Genomic DNA, 20,974 nt, shown 5'->3' on the forward strand with positions numbered 1-20,974 from the left:
GCACGTTGCCGATATGGCCCTCTGTTTCGAAGTTCACTACTTCACGACTCAAATCTATTGCCAATGAGTAACAGTAATCGATCCCCCCACTGTTCTTTTTGTTGTTCACAATGACAAAGACATCAGACTTTCCCCTGAAATCAGCCCCTTCATTTTCTGCTAGCCTTTCTCTTGCCCACAAGAGAGATTATTCATTACAATCAGAGCAGACTCCTACACAGCTGTGTGTGTGAACTTCCTCTGGAATGGTAAGGTAATGTGTAAGGTAATGGTAATTTGTGCCCATCTTAAGCACTGTTAAAAGGAGTGGAGGGAGGGCAGTGGTGTGAACGAATGTACTGGGAAACACCAGCCAGCTGCCTCTGGAGGCTACCTTGTAGCTGTAGTGTGCAGAATAATTGACCCACTTCCTGACGTCAGTCTTATCTTCCACGGAGATGGATCTCACAGCGGCTTTGGAGGCAGAAGTTGTAGGCATGCTGAACTCGACATTCACGTGATTGGCAAAACTGGAAGGCACTTCCCGGTCAGAGCCAAGTTCGAGGTGGCAAAAGAAACAGTGTGGGTGACCAGAGGCTATGGAAGAAAGAATCCAGACATCAGGTTCTTTGGGGATGAAGAAAAGGGCCCAAAGAGGCACCTCAGTAACAAAGGAGACCTGCAGGCCTGGCACTTGGCTGTCTTTCAGAGGGTCCAAAGCTGAGCTGAGAATCTGCCTCAGCAGAAACCAGGCTGTGTGCCTTAGGCCCTCTGATATAACACCATCCGACTGCCAGCGCCTGGTCTCCTAACAATAAAACCCAGGGCCAGAGAAACCTGCCATTCTGCCAGCTCAGGTCAGCGTGATATGTAGACACAGCACAAATATTACTAAGGAGTGGCTGTAGGTTGGAAGAAGAGAAAGAAAGGAATCAGCACATAGCACGTAATAAAACATCCAAGACAGCCTGCAGCAAAACCATCATTTGCCTTTGAAAGATGAACTACATTTTCTTAATAGCATTTCATATTTTCAAAAAAATTCTTTGGCATGTTTCTGTGAGTGAACGGCAGATGTAGCGACAAAGACTGATAGACGGCACATTCCTATTAGGGGAAGCGTGTGGCGTGTGGACAGAATACCTCACCCACGGAGCATGGCGCACTGACTCCAGCTCTCCCATGGCTGGCTGGGGGCAGAGATTCCACATCCAAGTCCTCTGTTCTCTCCAAAGAGAGACCAGGAGATCAGGAGATGAAGGGGGGAGGGTAGAGAACCCAGCCCCTTGCTGCTCTTTACCTCTGTAAGTCCATGGGTAATTCTCCTTTGAATGGCAAATTTAGTATTTGTTATTTGATTTTGCAGAAAAGGAGAACTTGGTTCTGCGACTGTCACCATCCATCAGGCATAGGAGGAACGCGTGGAGCTCCTGTGCCTACCTAGATAATGCTAAATGCTTCACGCAGTTTTTTCTCACTGAAACTTGATAACTCCTTGAGGACATAATCTTATCCTCACTTTACAGGTGAGGAAACAAAGGTTTTAGGAGGCAGAGAGCTGTCTGAGGTCATGGCTGGAAAGTGGTGAGCTAAGGCCTGAACCCAGCTGCCTGGCTGTAGATTGTGTGTGTGTGTGTGTGTGTGTGTGTGTGTGTGGTGTATGTGTTATTGGAAATTGAACCTGGGGGCTTTCTATCACTGAGCTTCACCTCCAGCCCTATTTTTTTAATTTTAATTTTGAATCAGGGTCTCCCTAGATTGCCAAGGGTCTGGCTAAGTCGTTGAGGCTGGTCTCAGCTCCCCAAGTACTGGGATTATTGGGGTGCACCACTACAGCATGCTAGGCTGTTCTTAGCCACCTTGAGTCCTGATCTCATGGTCCCCAAACCTTAAGAGTAGGTTTGCAGAATGATAGGGTGGGAACAGCGTAAGCTGTAGGAATTGGCTACTACAGCCATAGAGCAACTGGCTGTGGATGCACAATGTGGAGTAAGTAAATGGTTTTGGCTTAATCCTGTAATTTAAAAGAAGCCCTTAGTTTTCCCAAGTAAACAATTCCCATATTCTTGATTGGTCTGGGCAGGACTCTTCAGTCTCAGAGAGTAGGAGAACACACACCCACTCTCCGAGGAAAACATCACAGAGTGAAGTATTTGTTTTGCTTTTTCACAAATGTAACATGGTTCAATAGTTATGTGTACAACATAAGACTTCGGGAAATTAATTACTTTTTAAGAAAGGGATTTAAATAAGATACATATAATAATAAAAAATTACATGATTAGAGAACAAAGCCATTTAATACATCTTTTTGATTGTGTGCCAAAGATGTAATTATATATCTGTCATTTATTGGACATTTATTATAGGTCAGGTATTGTGGTAAATAATTAAAAGCATTATCAAATTTCATTCTGAATGAGCTAAGTATTAATAATCCATTACATAGGTGAGAAAAATTAGGTTTCTCTGAGAGGTTAAGTAAATTGCCTGAGGTCACAACCACCATTAAATAGTGGCCTGGGAATAAAACTCAGATCTGACTTTGACTCCAAGCTCTGTCCTAAATGCATCTCAATATACGGGTATGGGAGTAGATTACTACGACATACATAGAAGAATATGTTAACAGCAACCCGAACAGCCTTTAAAATCGAACTTTATTTGCACATTATTGAAATATTGCGAAATAATTTATTTTACAAAAGTCACTCTCTTCTCATTCCACCAAAATGTATTTACAAAGCCGGGCGTGGTGGCGCACACTTGTAATCCCCACGCTTGGGAGGCTGAGACAGGAGGATCGCACGGGTTTGAAGCCAGCCTCGGGTACTTAGTGAGGCTCTCAGCAACTTAGTGAGACCCTGTTTCCAAATAAAAATATAAAAAAGGTCTGGGAGTATAGCTCGGAGGTAGAAAGCCTCTGGGTTCCACCAAAAAAAAAAAAAATGTATTTACAAACAACTCTGGAGGCAACATCTTTTCCTAGATTCATAACCTCAACTATGAGATGTGTAAGGACAGTGGACAGTTACATCAGTATAACTTTGAAAGCTGATATAGTAGCCAGAAGTGGTGACGTAATCCAGGCACCGGGGAGGCTGAGACAGGAGCATCGCAGATTTGTGGCCAGTCTCAGCTACTTAGTGAGCTCTCTGCAACCTAGTGAGACCTTGTTTCAAAATAAAGAATATAAAAATAGGGCGGGGTGTATAGCTCAGAGATAGAATGTCCCTGGGTTCAATCCTCAGTCCTGCAAAAGGAAGCCAGGCAGGCAGGCAGGCAGGGAGGCAAGCTGATACAGTTTAATTCATAGCAATGAACTAAATAAGCCCACCCATTATAGTTCTTGATGAAGTTGAGAAAAATGTAACATTAAAATTCAGGTCCCCACTCCCCATAAAAGGCTCTAATCATATTGGAATTATTTTCTCTTCACTTGGCCTAATGAGAATTGAAATTCCAGCAAAGGAAACTACTTAAGCAGGACAGAATGTTTTATTTCTTGGTGTGTGACTTGGGGAAGCTGCGGGAATTATTCCAGTGTCTTCAAGGATTAAGAAAAACTCCAGAGATTTGGGTGGGAGGGGTGCTGGGAGAACTTGGCTGGGTTTGTGCAGGGCTGGGCTGGGTCCTGCTGGTTGGAATTTCAAATGGCTCCTTGGTCTCTTGGTGTCTGAGATTGGAATCAGCCCGCTGTGGCTTCTCACTTGGAATACCAGCAAATCCGGGGGTGCCAACCTGCTGGTCCATGCTGCCTGCAGTCTGACTGTCAGCAAATCTGGGGGTGCCAACCTGCTGGCCCATGCTGCCTGCAGTCTGACCGTCCTGCCCGTGTGGGATGTGGATGGCTGATATAGGTTAGACCGTGTGTGGCGAGGTTCAGGCCTCCTACCCTGCTGGGCCTTTTGATGTCTGCTGGGCCTAATTTTGCAACTGTAAGTGGAGGCGGAGGTTATGAAAAAAACCAAAAACCTGTAAAAGGTAATGTACCAAGATTATCTAATACCTAGACTGAAAAGTTCAGAAAAGGGGTTATTACTAGTAGATCATCAGTTTTCTGGTTTCATGGATGGAGCACTGGATGGGAGGGCAAGCTGGCACAGTGATGTCTAGCCCATGAGTAGAAAATTGCAGTCTGACTGGGAGCCATATATACCTCAAGTTTCCAGATAAGGGTGCTGTATTAATTATTTTTCATTACTGTGACCAAAATACCGGATAAGGACAACTTGGAGGAGGGAAAGTTTATTTGGCTCACAGTATCAGAGGTTTAGTCCATGGTAGGCTGGCTCCGAGGCAGAAACAAACACTATGGTGGCAGGGCTTGGTGGAGGGGAGGAGGGGAGGAAAGCTGCTCAGGGCAGTAAAAAAGCAGAGAGAGAGAGAGAGAGAGAGAGAGAGAGAGAGAGAGAGAGAGAGAGAGGGAGGGAGGGAGGGAGAGAGAGAGAGAGAGAGAGAGAGAGAGAGAGAGAGAGAGAGAGAGAGAGAAAGGCAAGGGCCAGGGAGATATACATATAGCATATATATATAGCCCCAAAGCCACTCCTCCAGCCACAGCCCACCCTTACCCGTGTGCCAACACATGAGCTTTTCTGGGGGTCATTCCATAGCCAAACTATAACAGGTGCTATCAATTCCCTAAACAGTACAAAAACACACCATGTGCCAGAAGCGGTACAAGGGAACTCTTCTGGTGGTTTCACTACTAAAAATATTATAAAACAACACCAACAAAAGCAGTAAAGGGTGGTGGGTGGGTGCTTAAGAAACATCTCCAAATATTGTTATGTTGTCCTATATGTAAAAAAAAAAAAATCTCCCCCACACAAGACTCTATACGTAAACTAGTAATATATGTATGAAATACATAAGCTGCACTTAATTGGCCTGGAGCCTACCAAACCCTCCTCACTGGTAAGCATTAAGACAATGTTTGCTGAAAACCTCTTCTTTTTTCCCTGCCTGTCCATTTCCCTTTCCTTTGGTAGCAGTCTTTCTCTCACTTTGGGGAATAATCTCCTTTGCCACTGCCTGTCATCTTGGTGTTCCTACCAGTCAAGATACTCTGGACTCCCTTACCTTGAGTCACTTAGCACAGAACATGTTGGTGATAACTTGCCCCAGTGGTGGTACCTGGGGGGAACATCTGCTCGTTTTTGTTACCAGGGCTGTTCTGGACTGGTGCCTTTGGATGTCTGTTTGTTCAGCCCTTTTTTGAGGGGCGGGGGGGGCAGCTGGGATTGAATCCAGGGACATTCTACCTCTGAGCCACACCCCAGCCTTATTTATTTATTTATTTATTTATTTATTTATTTATTTATTTATTTATTGTGGTACTAGGAATTGAACCCAGGGGCATTCTACCTCCGAGCTACATCCCCAGTCCTATTTTTTTTTTTTTTAATTCTTTATTGAGGCTGTCCACGAACTGCGATCCTCCTGTTTCAGCCTCCCAAAGGCTGGGATTATAAACGTGAACCATCATGCTCATTTTATTTTTATTTCTTGAACCAGGGTCTTACTAGGTTTCTGAGTCTTGCTAAATTGCTAAGGCTGGTCTTTTTTTTTTTTTTTGGTGGTACTCAGGGTGGAACCCAGAGGCTATACTCCCAGACCTATTTTATATTTTATTTGGAAACAGGGTCTCACTAAATTGCTGAGAGCCTAAGTAGCTGAGGCTGGCTTCGAACCTGCGCAATCCTCCTGTCTCAGCCTCCCAAGCGCGGGGATTACAAGCATGCGCCACCACGACAAGGCTGGTCTTGAACCTGTGATCCTCTTGTTTCAGCCTCCCAAGTACTGAAATTGCATGTGCACCACCACTCCAGGCTCTTGTTCAAGCTTTTCTTCAGTTCTCTGAGCTATCCAACCCTCCCCTTCTCCCTTTCTTTCCTTTCTTGCTTAAAGTTCGTGTTTGTTTCTTAAAACCAAACCCCCTCATATAGTCATTTTAAATATTTTAAGTCACTTTGAGATGTGTTTGTATACATTGAAAAAACTGCAAATCTTCGATCTAATAGTAGAAATGATTTCAGGTTTGTATCTACTTGGCTTCATCTGTGTTAAGAGGGGCTGGTTTTTGTTTTGTTTTATTTTTGTTTTTTTGTGGTACTGGGGCTGGAACCCAGGGACATTCTACCTCTGGATGACATTTCCAACCCTATTTTTTATTTTTGAAATAGGGTCTTACTGAATTGCAAAGGGCCTCACTAAGTAGCTGAAGCTGGCTTTGAACCTGCACAGGCCTCCTGTCTCAGCCTCCCAAATGCTGGAATTATAAGCGTGCACCACCACGCCGGGCTGGGGCTGTAGTTTTTTTTTTTTTTTTTTTTTTTGGTGGTACTGGGGGTGGAACCCAGGGGCTTTTCTACCTCTGGGCTGTACTCCCAGATCTAATTTATACTTTATTTGGAAACAGGATCTCACTAAGTTGCTGAGAGCCTCACTAAGTAGCTGAGGCTGGCTTCAAACCTGCGCGATCCTCCTGTCTCAGCCTCCCAAGCGCTGGGATTACAAGTGTGCACCACCACGCACGGCTGGGGCTGTGGTTTTGAAAAACAACATCAACAACAAAACCAATACCTGGGTGTGGTCATGTGATTTCAGATGAGTTTTGTCACCTTTGTGATCTTAATTTCTCATGTGTAGAAGAAAGGTCTGACTCAGTTATCCCTGTGGCTCCAGCTTGAAAGCCCAGTAATCCCATGGCTCTCCCTTCCCCAGGGGCTCGGGGTTTCTCTTCCTGGCAAGTCAGACGGGCTGTGGCTGAGACAGACATCACAGTGCAATCACCAGGAGGATGCAGGGCCGACTCCAAGGGAAGGGAGCGAGCAACACTGAGAGGAAGACTTTGTTTTAAAAATGCTGCCAGTTTAGAAACAGAGCGCAGCAAACCCAGCCTCAGACACAGAAGTCCAATTGTGTCTTCAGTTTGTACCGCTCCACCCAGTGTCTGCCACAGAATGCCGGGTGTGCGCCCGATCCCCGGCCCGCTGGGAAGGGGACCAGACTGTGCCGCCTCTTGCTAACACATATTTTTTGTTTTGGTACATGCGATCGAACCTCGGGGCATTCTACCCCCAAGCTACACCCCAATTCCATTTAATTTTTAAATTTGAAATAGGGTCTTGCTGAGTGGCTGAGGGCCTAAGTTGCCGATGCTGGCCTTGCACCTGTGCTCCTCCTGTCTCGGTCTCCCAAGTATTGGGAGTACCGGTGTGCACCCACCGCACCTGACCGCTATGACATCATATTGCATTTAGGATGGGATCACACAGCACTCCATACAGGGTAGAAGAACACTCTGAATACACGGTTGAGACTTGATGCTGAACGTGGAAAAACGCATGGCCGCACATTTCAATCAGGGGTTTTTCCAAATCTTTTCCTTTCTGCTCGGCTGGCAAATCCACTTTTGCTAACAGATGGGCACAATTTATTATAAACAAGAAGAGAAGTGGTTTAAAGGCTCATGGGATCATGAGCTTGTTGCCTGCCACCAGGGTCACCCAGACCTACTCTAAGAAATAAAGCTGTGAGGGCTGGCTTGATTGCTGCCTTGTTTTCTCATTTTACTAAGTCTCACTGGACCCACGAGGAAAGTAATTGCCTTCGGGGCTCATTCAAGCATAAAAGCAGCATCCATAGCTGTGAGCAGCTTTTTTGTTTGTTTGTTTAAATAGAACATTCCTTCCTTTTTATAGAATTTTGGCCCTTCCGGACCTTCACATCCTGGCTGGATCTGTGGCTTGATCAGACCCTACTTTACTATTCCCCAGTCCCAGAGCCAAACTCTGAGCTTGAGGTGTCGCGACTGACAGGCTTCACAGAATGGTTGGGCCCAGCAATCAAACTTCTCAGGTGTATTGCGTGTATGATTGGCCACAAACCAACCCCCAACCTACACGTGGGGAACAGTCAGAAAGATCCCTGTTCGTACCAGAAGCCTTCCAGTAGGTGGAAAAGGACTGCTTCCAGCACCAGAGATAATACTTTAATGAGTCCCAGAAGAATAAAAATTCAGAAGCTTCCCTGGAAAGCAGTTTAGCCAAGCAGAATAATACAAGTTGAAAGATGTGTGATAATAAAGGGGATGAAAAGATAGAGTGAACAGGGTCATCATACCTGTGACTTCAAGCAAATGTTTCTACTTTTCAGGTCCCCCCACCTCCTCCATTACCATTCCCACCACACAACAAAAGCAAGCACTCCATAAAAGAATTGGATGTGGAAGGCCGGCCCCCTCTTTTAGCAACCACAGGGTTGCTTGTGCAGACGATAAACCCCCACCTACCTGAGTTTTTGTCGGGCAGCCGGTTTATCCTCCACACGATGGAGTTGAAGGCGTGCTCATACTTGGCGGTTCCCAGAGTTACTCTCATGACAGGCTCAGAGCCAGAGACACTTGCTGAGCCAAAGCTTGCGCCCCGGTTTACTTTGGCTTTCAGAGACTTTTCCCCCAGCACGCTCTCCCTGCGGAAGTTTTTCACCCACTCGCTGGGCACCGGGTAACGCACCATCACGTTCTCACAGGGGACCTGTGTGAGAGGGTCTCTGTTGGAGGAGAAGCCAGTGGACATCCTGAGCCAGCTCTGCACCTCCACCTCTGCCCCGTTGATGCTCGCCGCGGTCCTGAGTGTGAAGGGCAAGGTCTTCTCCGCAAACACCGTCCGGAATCGCATCAGCTCAAACCGGCAAGCATCCAAAGGGTTGAACAGGATGACTCGAGAGCTGCTGAACACATCCTCATCCACGCACCCGTGGAAACGGCACTCGTGGAGCTTAATCCACTTGGTGGTGGTGGTGGGCATGATGTCCTGCCGGGAAACAATCTCGTTTCCTTTGATAAGGACGTCATTGAGGCCCAAGCGGCACTCTGCGAGCCCAGAGAGGAAGCTCAGAATGTGGATCCGAGTCAGGACGTGGTGCTGGAGAATCTGGTTGTCTCCTTTGCTCACAATGCCAGAGAATTCATCTCTGACATCCACGGTAATCTCTTCTTCCAGGTAGTTCAAGCCGACTGTGCTCAGGTCCATGGACAGTACCGGCAGGTCCATAAGACGGTCCTGAACTGCATGGATGAAGCTCAGGAAGTCATCGTAATTGGTGGTGCCCAGCTTAATCACCTGTTCCCTCTCCGCTGTGTGGGCCACAGCGAGTTTGGGCTGGTATTTCTTCTTCTCCTTGTAGGTGACGCGGTCTATCCGCAAGCTATGTATCCTCCCACTGTCATCGTAGTTTTGAAGCCGGGGTTCTGAAACCTCGTGGCAGATTTCCAGCTTGAACTCACGGAATGGTTTTTCTAGGCCCTGTTCATAATATAGCTGCAGGTAACCACTGTCGGTCAGTTTGATGTAGATCGGTCCCCAGTGCCTGGAGGACATGATGTTTTTCTTCTCAGGGATTCTCAGCATCATGGGCCACCCATCACGAGGCTGGGACAGACCCGACTCAAGTGGGTGAGTGTCTAGCTCCATCCAGGCTATCGGGTCGTCATCTGGTAGCGTTGCACCACCCAGGTGATCAGGGTCATCAATATGGAGCTGCTTGAGTTTTTCGACAGCATCTGAGTGTGCCTGGTTTTTGCTAGAGTCATCAAAACTGATGGCATCCTGGTAGATGACAATGAGGGAATCTCTTTGGCTTTTGCCTGTGGTACTGGAAACAGAACTGTTTTGGGAGCGTCGCTCCTGTTCCTCAAAGAAAGCGCTGAAAGGGTTTATAGGGGAGGGCTGTACGTCCTGTAGGGTCTCATTCAGGAAAGGATTGGTTGCCCTCCAAGGCGGTGCCTCAGTCACAGAAGGTGGATGGTTCAAGGAGAAGATGTCCAGCTTCTGAGCTTTAGAGAAGCTCATCAAAGTGCTCTTGGGACGATCCCTCTTACAGGACCCAGTTGAGTTATAAGGTACATCCAGGACCACAGATGCAACAGGTGGCATATTTGGCTTCACAGGAGAGGTGATTGGTGGCAAAGGACAGTCAACTTCATTGTCATCAAAAGTGACCCAGCTGGGGAAACGAGCAGAGGTCCCTGGAGGGGCAGGGTGCCCGTTCATGGCTGGACTGCTGGCCTGCCAACCGACGGCCTCCATCTCTACCTCCTCATCTTCCTGGAGCGAGGAAGAATTGTCTAGAAGGAAAAGGAGAATGAATGAGGTGTTGACCTTCAGGGCCTGTTAAGTGACAGCAAACTAAAGCAGAGAAATGAGGGATTACTAGAATTTTATCTTGAGCCGGGTGTGGTGGTGAATGCTTGTAATCCCCACTTGGGAGGCAGAGACAGGAGGATCGTGCAGGTTTGAAGCCAGCCATGCACACTGGCTTAGGAGACCCTGTTTCCAAATAAAAATCTAAAAGCAGGTCAGGGAGTGTAGCCCGGAGGTAGAAGGGCTACCATAGTACCATAAGGGCTACCCAGTACCATAAAAAAAAAAAAAAGAATTTTATCTTGAATCCAAAAGCAGCTCGTTACCGGTCTCAAGTGCTTGGTCTCAGCACAGATTGAACAATTTTGGGATGAGCGCAGCAGAGGAGCCAGGACAAGGCATTTAATCAGAACACAGTGGTTATGTCAGTATAGAGGCAATAAATTGGTGGGACCATGCTCTGGAATAGAGGTTTTCTATTCCTAGCTCTAAGGTGATATTCTTGATTTTTAAGCATTGAAACCCATCTCCTATATAAAATGATATAAACTGATCTCATTGAAAAAGTTATCTTCTGCCTGTGATAGTATGACTATAAATAATATACTTGGAAGAATTTTAGCCCAAATGTAATCAATAACTACTAAAGACAAAGCCAGATGGGCACACATGTGTAATCATGGTACTTGGGAGGCTGAGAAAGGAGGATCACAAGTTCAAGGACAGCCTCGACACAGCAGGGAAACTCTCAGCAACCCAACAAGACCCTGTTTCAAAATAAAAAAATTGGGCTGGTGGTGTGGCTCAGAGGTAGAATAACCCTGGGTTCAATCCCCAGTACTCCCCCCAAACCAAATATTAGAGAAAAAAATGTGAACGCCATTAATATGTATGTAATAGTTCATACAAGTGAATAAGAAAAATACAGAAACTCCAATAGAAATATGGGCAAGGGACATAAACAGACAACTCACGAAAGAGAAGTGTCTTACAAGCATATGAAAAGCAGCCAATATCACTGGCAGTGAGAAAAATGAAAATTAAACACAAAAGTCGATGAGGATTTTTAAAGTTTTCAGTACTCGGTGGGGGCAAGGGTGTTACCATACGATCCCTAAATAGACTCTCAGTCAGACTACGCTGCTACAGACACTGTGAACAGCAGCCTGGCAATTTAAAGTAACAAATGTTCATAAGCAGTGACTTAATACTTCTACTCTAAAGAAACAAGTCCAAATTGGGAACCAAGCTTGAAGAGCAGAGACGCTCATTTTAGCATTATTTATCGTAAGGAAAAATAAAAAGACAGATTTTAAGCATCCAACAGGTGGGTGAATGTTCAGAAACTGAGGAACGTGATGGAATAATACATACTCAGCACTAAAATATTTAAGAGATTATAGGGCTATGGGAAAATGCTCGTGGTTCTCTCTCTCTCTCTCTCTCTCTCTATCTCTCTCTCTCTCTCTCTCTCTCTCTCTCTCTCTTTAAAACTTCCATTGTGGGGCTTATTTATTTGATGGTACAAAGGTTATTACAGCTCAAACTGTACCTTAGCAGGCCCTTTGAGGAAGAGGATATATAAGAATTACATCCTAACAGGGATGAGCCAAACGTTTTCAGAAGCAAAAGGATGCTGTGCGTCTGTGAAGGGAGGAGAAATGGAGCACTTTAGCAGGGAGGAACAGATCATGACGAGGGTGTGGCACAGACACAGGCATCCGGCCTATGGTAGATGCTCAGTAAGGGTCTGTTAATCGAATAAGAGCAGAAACTCCTGGTGGGGGGGGGGTAGCGCTTCCGTTTTCCATGTCTCTGGAGGAATGTGTATGGGGCTCTCTGCCACCACACAACCCACAATTCCTCCTGCGGCCATTTGAAATCAGAGGGAAGTGGATACGCAAAGGGTTGAGTTTTCTGACTGCCTGCTAACCCTTCATGCACGTCACAGCCAACTGTGCCAGATCAGCAGAGCCCCACATGATCACCCACGTCACTGCACACGGAGAAGATGGTTAGCTTGCCATCACCCTTCTGAGAAATTTGGAACAGAAAACAATTTCCCTTCCACCTCCGGGCTATCTATCTATCTATCTATCTATCTATCTATTGTTACGGATCTTTGTTAGCCCCCTGGGAATAATTTCCCAAAAACTCCCCAAAGAAACAAAAAAACAGAAAAAGAGGAAAAGGTAGAAATACAGGAGATAGAAATACAGCTCCACGCCAAAATGGCATTGGGGGGGGGGTGACTCAAAATGAATACTCCAAAGGGATCGCACGTGGACCAGACTTTTTATACCCATGACCTCCATCTTGTTCATGCAATCCTGACGTAGTGAACGTCCCTATAAGGTACCTCCCCTTAACCCTGTAAGGTACCTCCCTCAGCAAGGTGTGGCAGGGCGTCTCCTTTCATGAAGGTTGACCCCTCCTACCATCTTAGCTAGCTTATCCAATCATGTAGATCTGTCTTTAGATAAAGGCCTAGTTCTCTTCAACTAAGATCTGTCTTTAGATAGAGACAGGCCTAGTTCTCCTCTCCTATTGACTGGTTAATTGCTTTTGGCTAGGTTAATTTACATTGGAATAGTTGCCTGCTTTTAGGCAGAAATCAAGTCCTTGCACAGATTTGCCCTTCACCCAATTTTTGAAATATATTAATAATCATAGCTTTATCAAATTTTCCTAGGCCATTCCCAATAATGGCATATATATGTATTTGGTGGTACTGGGGTTCCTGGAAACCCATCTACCTCTGGGCTACACTCCCAGACCTATTTTTTTTTTAATACTCTTTTATTTGGAAACAGGGTCTCTTAAGCCAGTGCGGTTGGCTTTGAACCTGCGCAATCCTCCTGTCTCTGCCTCCCAAGCCCAGGGATTACAAGCATGCGCCACCACGCCCAGCTTTTTGTTTTTTTAATATTTTTATTTGGAAACAGGGTTTCTTAAGCCAGCAAGGCTGGCTTCGAACCAGCGTGATCCTCCTGTTTCTGCCTCCCAAGCGTGAGGATTACTAGCCTGTGCCACCAAGCCCGGCTTCCTTAATTTTTTTAAAAAGTCATTTGGAGCTGGGCATGGTGGTGCACACTTGTAATCCCAGTACTTGGTGATTAATAAATAAAGATAGGCGAGGTCCCATTGGCACACAGATACATGCAGGAGTCCATTATAGGTGGTATGGATGCCTTTATTCATGGGGAGTCCGCTGCCAGTCCCCCCCCCCGCCCCCCCTGTGGGCCAGCGGGGACTAGTGGGGGCTGTCTCTGTCTCTAGGGCTTCTCTCAGATCGAGAGGCGTGGTCTCCTCTGGGAATCACAGGGCTCTGCCTCCTAGCTTCCGGCCCCGCCCCCTGTGGGGCAGCGGCTCAAACCTTTCACTTGGGAGGCTGAGACAGGAGGATCGTGCAGGTTCAAAGCCAGACTCAGCTACTAGGCTCTCAGCAACTTAGACTTTGTTTCCAAGTAAAATATAAAATAGGTCTAGGGGTATAGCCTGGAAGTAGAAGGCCCTGGGTTCCATCCCCAGGAACCCCCCCCCCCACACACACACACACGTCACTTGCAAAAAGTTGATTAACCAGGAGTATGCATACACATATATCCACACCTACCCTAGAGATATAACAAAGTATTTTCTAGCTGTGCTGCACTGAAGAAGAATTTCAAAGCATTTTAACATTAAAGATGAGAATCTACACAACAAATGGCTGTGTGTTCTTATATACGTATCACTTGGAACCTCACTATGATATAGATTTATAATGCACCAATAAAAAAAAGAGGAGAATCCCCTTGGAATCTACTTTTGGTGATGTGTAGGTGATTTATTTTCTCGGAAATAAAGAAAGGGGGCTTTAGGTGTGGTGGCACACACTTGTAACCCCAGCATTTGGGAGGCTGAGACAGGAAGATTCGTGGACAGCCTCATCTACTTAGGCCCTTTGCAACTCAGTGAAACCCTGTTTCAAAATAAAGAATAAAAAATCGGGTTGGGGTATAACTCAGAGGTAGAATGCCCCTGGGTTCCATCCCCAGTACCACAAAAAAGGGGGTCAAAAAGCAACCTGTATTTATAGTATTTATACTTTATGCATTAGGTAATTAATTACTATTAGCTTATTTTTGTAATGAAGTCTAAGGGAAACATTGCAACCCTGAATAAATTATAATCAATTCCTAGGAACAGTGACTCATCCTCCCTAGAGACCCAGGAGAGGGTTGGGTCTCAGAACTCACCAGTTTCTAATGAGGCAGCACAGTCTATGGACTCCCTGAAGGGCATGTTTCCACCCATCAGGACTGTAACCCTCGCTGGCCCAATCCTGCCAGCAGGATCATCCTTTGTGCTAGGGAACTCATTACCACTCCCTGGTTTAAAACAAGCTGCAGTCCTTCTCCTCGGGAGGGTGGCCATTTGCAAAGCTGTTTACAATCCTGCCAAGGAATTCCTTTGTGCTGGGAATCTTGTCCCTAAGATAGCATTTCTCATCCTCTTCTCCAGTGCCACAGAAGAGGAAAAGAGGCTTTGTCTCTACTGGAGATCATTTTCTTCCAATAAACTCCCTTTCAAATCAAGTTATTGAAAATCAAATCAAGTTCTAAAGAGATGTGAAACATTAGATTCATAATATGATTTAGATGAAGTGTCTTTAAATTTTGAAGGACAGTTTTTGAATTAAATTAATTCTTACAGATTCTATTTCCTCTTTGATTCATTAAAAAAAAAAAAAAAAGTCAAGCCGGGTGTGGTGGTGCACACTTGTAATCCCAGGATTCGGGAGGCTGAGACAGGAGGATTGTGGTTTGCCACCAGCCTCAGCTACTGAGTGAGGCCCTTTTCAACTCAGTGAGACCCTGTTTCAAAATAAAGAATAAAAAGCAGGGCTGGGGGTGAAGCTCAGAGGTAGAATGCCCCTGGGTTCCATCCCCAGTAACAAGGAAAAAAAAATAAAATAAAAGGAAATGAAGTCAGGGATAGTGACTCCTGGCTTTGATAGCAGGTTCAAGGCTAGTCCCAGCAACTTAGCAACACCCTGTTTCAAAATAAAAAATCAAATGGGGCCAGGCATGGTGGCGCATGCGTCTAATCCCAGCACTTGGGAGGCTGAGACAGGAGGATCACACAGGTTCAAAGCCAGCCTCAGCTACTTAGTGAGGCTCTCAGCAACTGAGTGCGACCCTGTTTCCAAATAAAGTATAAAATAGGTCTGGGAATATAGCCTGGAGGTAGGAAACTCCCTGGGTCGTGCACACCCAGTACCACAAAAAAGGGCTGGAGGTGTAGTTTGGAGGTAGATTTTCTCTGGGTTCAATCTCCAGCACTACACACCAAAAAGCTCTTCCCCCCAAGAAACCTACCAAAAAGACACAACCCACAACATCAAAAACCTGTTTCAAAATTCTTCTATGGCAGTTTCCTGTCCCACAATTACAACAGATTGTGTGTAGTACTAGGGATAGTAGTGTGTGATACTAAGTTACCACACACTAGCCTCCAACCTGTGATCTTCCTGTTTCAGCCTCCCAAGTACTGGGATTGTAGGCATGTGCCATCATACCTGGTCTATAACTGTTTAAAAATCTGTCCTTTGGATAGTAGTGAAACATAGGTCCAATTTCTGAAACTGAGAAGTTTTTTCATAAAATCATGAATAAAGAAAAAAAAACTCAATAATGTAACAGACTGTCATGGGTGAAAAGCTGAAGTGATCTATGGCTCACATAGAAATAAAGCATTACGTGAGGTGAAACCCAGGACTGCCAAGTGTTGCTTCTAAAGTCCACCCCTCAACACGATTTCCCTATGGTGAACTCTTAAATTTGCTTCATTTCTCACTTGACTGAGAGACAACTTCAGTTGTTTTCACAAAGGCTGGGTCATATTTCTTCTGACCTCTTTTTTATTATAGGATGTTCTTTGAATTTTCATATATAGAAACCACTTATCTGTATATAAAATGACATACATTTGCATTACTTCTCACAGAAATTTAGTCTACTATATAATGAGAATGCATCCTTAATAAAATTGAACATAACCTCACAAAAACAATAAAGACAATGAATGATTAGCTAAGAGAGAAATATAAATGTCTAACAACTATTTGGAAGAAACAGTTTAACTTTATAAAATAATCTCTGTCCCAATATCAGACATTTAGAACAAAGAAATACCCATTACTGGTGACAGGTGGGGAAATTTATACGCTGCTGGAAATGTGAAGGAAACTTGGCTCAGCTGTAATTTGAAGACCTGTATAAAAGTTTCAAGAAAACTGATTGAAGAATTCTTACCAAGAAGCCAGGCATGATGGCACACACACCTGCAATCCCAGTATTTGGGAGACTGAGATGGTAGGATCACAGGTTCAGAGCTTGCCTCAGCAACTTAGGGAGACCGTCAGCAATTTAGCAGGACCCTGTTTCCAAGTTAAAATAAGTAAATAAATAAATAAATCAAATAGGACTAGGGGTGTAGCTTGGAGAGAGAGTGCCCCTAGGTTCAATCCCCCAGTACCACTAGAAGCAAAGCAAAGCAAAACAAAACAAAACCTCTTCCAGGAGTTTATTCTAGGAAGATACCAAAGCAAGCACACAACAATATACATAATGGATGTTTATCCCAGTGACATTTAGATCACTGAAAAATTGTAAACAACCTAAATATTCCACAATGGGAGGTTGGTGACACAAATTGTTATGCCCTTAAAATGGAATCCCACGTGTCCATGGAGACAATGACTTCGGTGCATGTTTATTCACATGGAAATTCACCACCAAGTACTGTTTGAATGAATAATAACAGGAACCTATAATCTGAATTGAATTGTGTGGGTTTCCATTATGTATTGGTAGCTTACTAATGACTTTGGATAAGTTTTTCATTTATCTGTGTCAGTTTTCCTATCTAGGAATTTAGGAAAATATTATATCCTACCTGACAGGCAAATAATAAAAATTCAGTGGATTAGGTTCTTTTTTCTATTACTGCTTAAAGAATACATTCCATCATACAAGTATATATGTGGTAGAAAGCACTGGAATACGATGTTTCATAATGTTCTAGTGTTGAAAACAAAAGTCTCATGTGGAGTAGGAGGCATATTAAGATTTTTAAATCTGCATTCTTTCTTTAAATGAACAATGCTGACTCCCTCAAAAAATAAAAATTCAAAACATCCCCTTATAACTAGGACTTTACTTTTTTTTTTTTTTGGTGGTACTGGGGGTGGAACCCAGAGGCTTTCTACCTCCAATTATACTCCCAGACCTTTTTTATACTTTATTTGGAAACAGGGTCTCACTAAGTTGCTGAGAGCCTCACTAAGTAGCTGAGGTTGGCTTCGAACCTGTGTGATCCTCCTGTCTCAGCCTCCCAAGCGCTGGGATTACAAGTGTGCGCCACCACGCCCGGCTTTACTAGGACTTTAAAGAAAGGAAATCATCAGCTTAGCTCCAGGCCGCTGAGAAAGCACAGGTAGATCTTTCCTAGACAGTTTGGCTGGCGTGGCCAGTCCTGGAAACTGAAGAATAAAAGGTTGGCAAATGTCTCCACTAAGAAACAGGCAAAAGCTAATTACTTCGAACACAACTATTATCCATAATTCTGATTTTCTTGATGCATGAAAATGAAATCCAAACAAACAAAACAAAAAAATTTCCCAGCATTATTTTAATTACTATCACTTGTACTTCCTATCTCCAAAATTGCTTTTAGTATGAGTTGGGCTACAGCCAAACCAAAGCCATATATAAAGATTAGGTTCTCCTTCTACACCACAGGGAAAATTCCCAGTACCTAAGAGGCTTCCCGTGTCTTTGCTGATAAAAACCAAAGAGAAATAGTGGCTTCTTGTAACATTAGACCACAATCTTTTTTAAGTTTCCAAAATATTATATTAAATCAAGTACTTACAATGATAAATCAAAGCCACCAAAACTGAAGGAAAAGTGGGAACGATGGTGATTCGTAGGTAGGGAATTGGTAGTTTTGAACAAAGCAGACATCCTGCCATTTCCTCTCCCCTCCTCCCCATTTGTTAACTTAATTTGTTAATGCAATGACAAATGCGGAGAACTTCCTGAGGAATGTTTGGTAGAATTTATTGGGAGTGGCACAACCAATCCTTTTAGATTATTGTAGGTTTCTCAACAAGAAACAGCCACTGTTTTGTAAGAGAATACAGGACAGCGTTATACTTGTATGAATTAGTTTAAAGCTGATGTAAATGAGACATGAGAGTTGTAATCTCAGAAGTGGATAAATCCATCACAATGGACTGACCTGGGTGGTACCTGGTAGGCCCCTAGCGTAGCGTGTGGCTGGAAGAGTGGTCCCTGGAGGGTGCAGGCTGGGATTATATAGTGCTCTTCCTCCCCCTGCGTGCTCTCTTGCTTTTGGCCTCCATGATGTAAAGTGCACAGTCCGCGTACTCTCCCTCTGCCTCAGCTGCCATACCCTGAAATCCCTGGTCCCCGGCCTCACGTGAAAACAAATTTCTTTCCTCTAAGTTAGGTGGTCAGATCTTTAGAGTGTGGACGCAAGAATGCTGGCTGAAGGAGACTGTATGACCAGCCCCAGATACACAGTAAGTAGGCAATTCCGTATCTATGGGGTAATCTGGAATGTGAAAAGAACAACATAGAATTTTAGGGCTTAAGAGGATTTTAGGAACAGTAAAACTGGGCCCCTTCATTTTGCTGAGAAGATGGAGTTAAGGGCTAAATGAGTGAGGTGTGCATGTATGTCTCCACCATCTTATACTCCATTAAGATGATGACTACAGTGCACCAATTAAAAAAAAAATTAGAGCCAGGCGTGGTGGCGCACGCTTGTAATCCCAGCATTCGGGAGGCTGAGACCTGGAGGATCGCGGTTCGCGGACAGCCTCAGCTACTTAGTGAGGCCCTCTGCAACTCAGTGAGACCCGGTTTCAAAATAAAGAATAAAAAATAGGGCAGGGGGTGTAGCCCGGAGGTCAAATGCCCCTGGGTTCCATCCCCAGACCCGCAAAAAAAAAAAAAAAAAAAAAAAAAATTAAAAAAGGAGATTGAGGTTTAGTGATTTTTAAGAAAGGTGAGATTAGAAGTCAGTTCCTTCTTTTAATTTTCATTCACTCTTATCTCCTTAATGCTTATTCATTAAGCTAAAACCTCGTTAATTTTTCCCCATTTCCTTTGGGATGGCAAGAATTATCTTGGCATACAATTTCTTAGGAGCTTTGTTCCCTGGGGGAAGGATGCTAATTAAAGAAGGATTAATATCTATTTATACAGAGAAGTCTGGGGAAAAGGTCAGGAGATGTCACCCCATGTGTACAAGTGAGAGAAGAAAGTTAATCATTTGAACCTTACCAAGGGAGCTTCTAACTTAAATTTGCTGGGGCAAATACTTCACACTATGGTAAAAAGCAGAGCCAGATGATGAGTCTCCCCCACACCCCACCAGTCTCCCCTGAGTCAAACTATGGGGATATACCCCATCAAGAACACAAGATGCTTGTAAGTTCCATGAGACCTCTGGACCCCTGAAGGGGTGGAGGAATGGTCCAATTCCTGAATTTCAGTGGAGGACTCAAGTAAATTGGCCCATCCTAACATAGAGTTATAAGAGAGATTGAACCCTAAAGTTTCATTTGGTCAGGGATGTCAATTTTTAAGAACCTTATCCTCCTTGGGTGAGCAAGTAAAATTAGGTTTTAGGCAATTATAAGATGATTCCCACATTCTGGAAGTCGTGTCTGTCTGTCTGTCTGTCTGACTCTCTCTCTCTCTCTCTCTCTCTCTCTCTCTCTCTCTCTCTCTCTCTCTCTCTCTCTCTCTCTCTCTGTTACTGAGAATTAAACCCATAGGCATTCTACCTCTAAGCTATGCCTCCAGCCCTATTTTATTTTTATTTTGAAACAAGGTCTTGCTTGGTTAATAAGCATCTCACTACTTCCTCAGGCTGTCCGCGAATCTGCAATCCTCCTGTTTCTGCCTCCCAAGCACTGGGATTACAGGTGTGTGCCACCATGCTTAGCAATCCTAGAAATTTTTGTTTGTTTCTCTATTGTGTGGTACTGGGGATAGAACTCAAAGGCCTTTTACCTCTGGGCTACATCTCAGACATTTTTTTTTAAATTGTTTGGGAACAGGGTCTTGTTAAGTGGCTAAGGCTGGCTTTGAACCTGAAATCATTCTGTCTCAGCCTCCTAAGTACTGGGATTACAAGTGTGTGCCCCCACGCCCCACAATCCTAGAACTTCTAAGGAAGGGGAATACACACTGCACCATCTTTTCCATCTCTTCCCTGCAATAGTTAGTGCACAAGGAAAAGGATCGGACTTACAAAGGATTAGGGAACATCCGAGGATAAGGGCTTGACTATTCTGAAAATATTGGTAAGTAAATACCTCAGAGAAGATATCAAGGCAGCCAAATTAAATTAACCAAGAGGTTTCAATCTCACCATTGTCTCTGCACTAATGTCTCACCAATCAGTACATTACATACTCTTCCTGTGTATATAGTATCTCTAAGTCTAATTTCCAGGAGTGAGCCATGGGCCATCAACATCCTGGGCATGGCTCATGCCTACTTATTCTCAGCATAGAGCTTGTAAGTGTCATATCCTGCTGAACAGGCATACTTCAAGCAAACACAGCAATCCTTTTTCCTTCACAGTCCTGAAACAGGTATGCAGTAGTGCCATGCTACTAGAGCTCAGATTTGAAGCCTGATCATTTTGAACTTTATTGGTGAGAATTCCTGCTTCAAAGTCAATCCTGTAAGCTTGGTCAGGAGGCAGAAGAGCAAGAAACAGCACTGGGAGCTCTTGTACATTAAGACATATGCATGGGT

The 20,974-nt window shown here is 44.4% G+C and overlaps 1 protein-coding gene across 2 annotated transcripts in view; it reads right to left on the reverse strand.

Moving 5' to 3' along the window:
- The window catches only part of STON2 (stonin 2), a gene marked incomplete at both ends in the record, with an annotated part of 120,572 nt that overhangs the window by 1,475 nt on the left and 98,123 nt on the right, over nt 1-20,974 (reverse strand). For both annotated transcript variants that reach the window (XM_080707844.1, XM_080707843.1), the window contains 2 exons: nt 374-576; nt 8,276-10,111. In XM_080707844.1, the coding sequence (XP_080563970.1) occupies nt 374-576; nt 8,276-10,111 (2,039 nt within the window). The remainder of the gene's footprint in view (nt 1-373; nt 577-8,275; nt 10,112-20,974) is intronic.

This window comes from Muscardinus avellanarius, assembly GCF_963383645.1.
Source record: "Muscardinus avellanarius genome assembly, chromosome: 12".
Classification (NCBI taxonomy): domain Eukaryota; kingdom Metazoa; phylum Chordata; class Mammalia; order Rodentia; family Gliridae; genus Muscardinus; species Muscardinus avellanarius.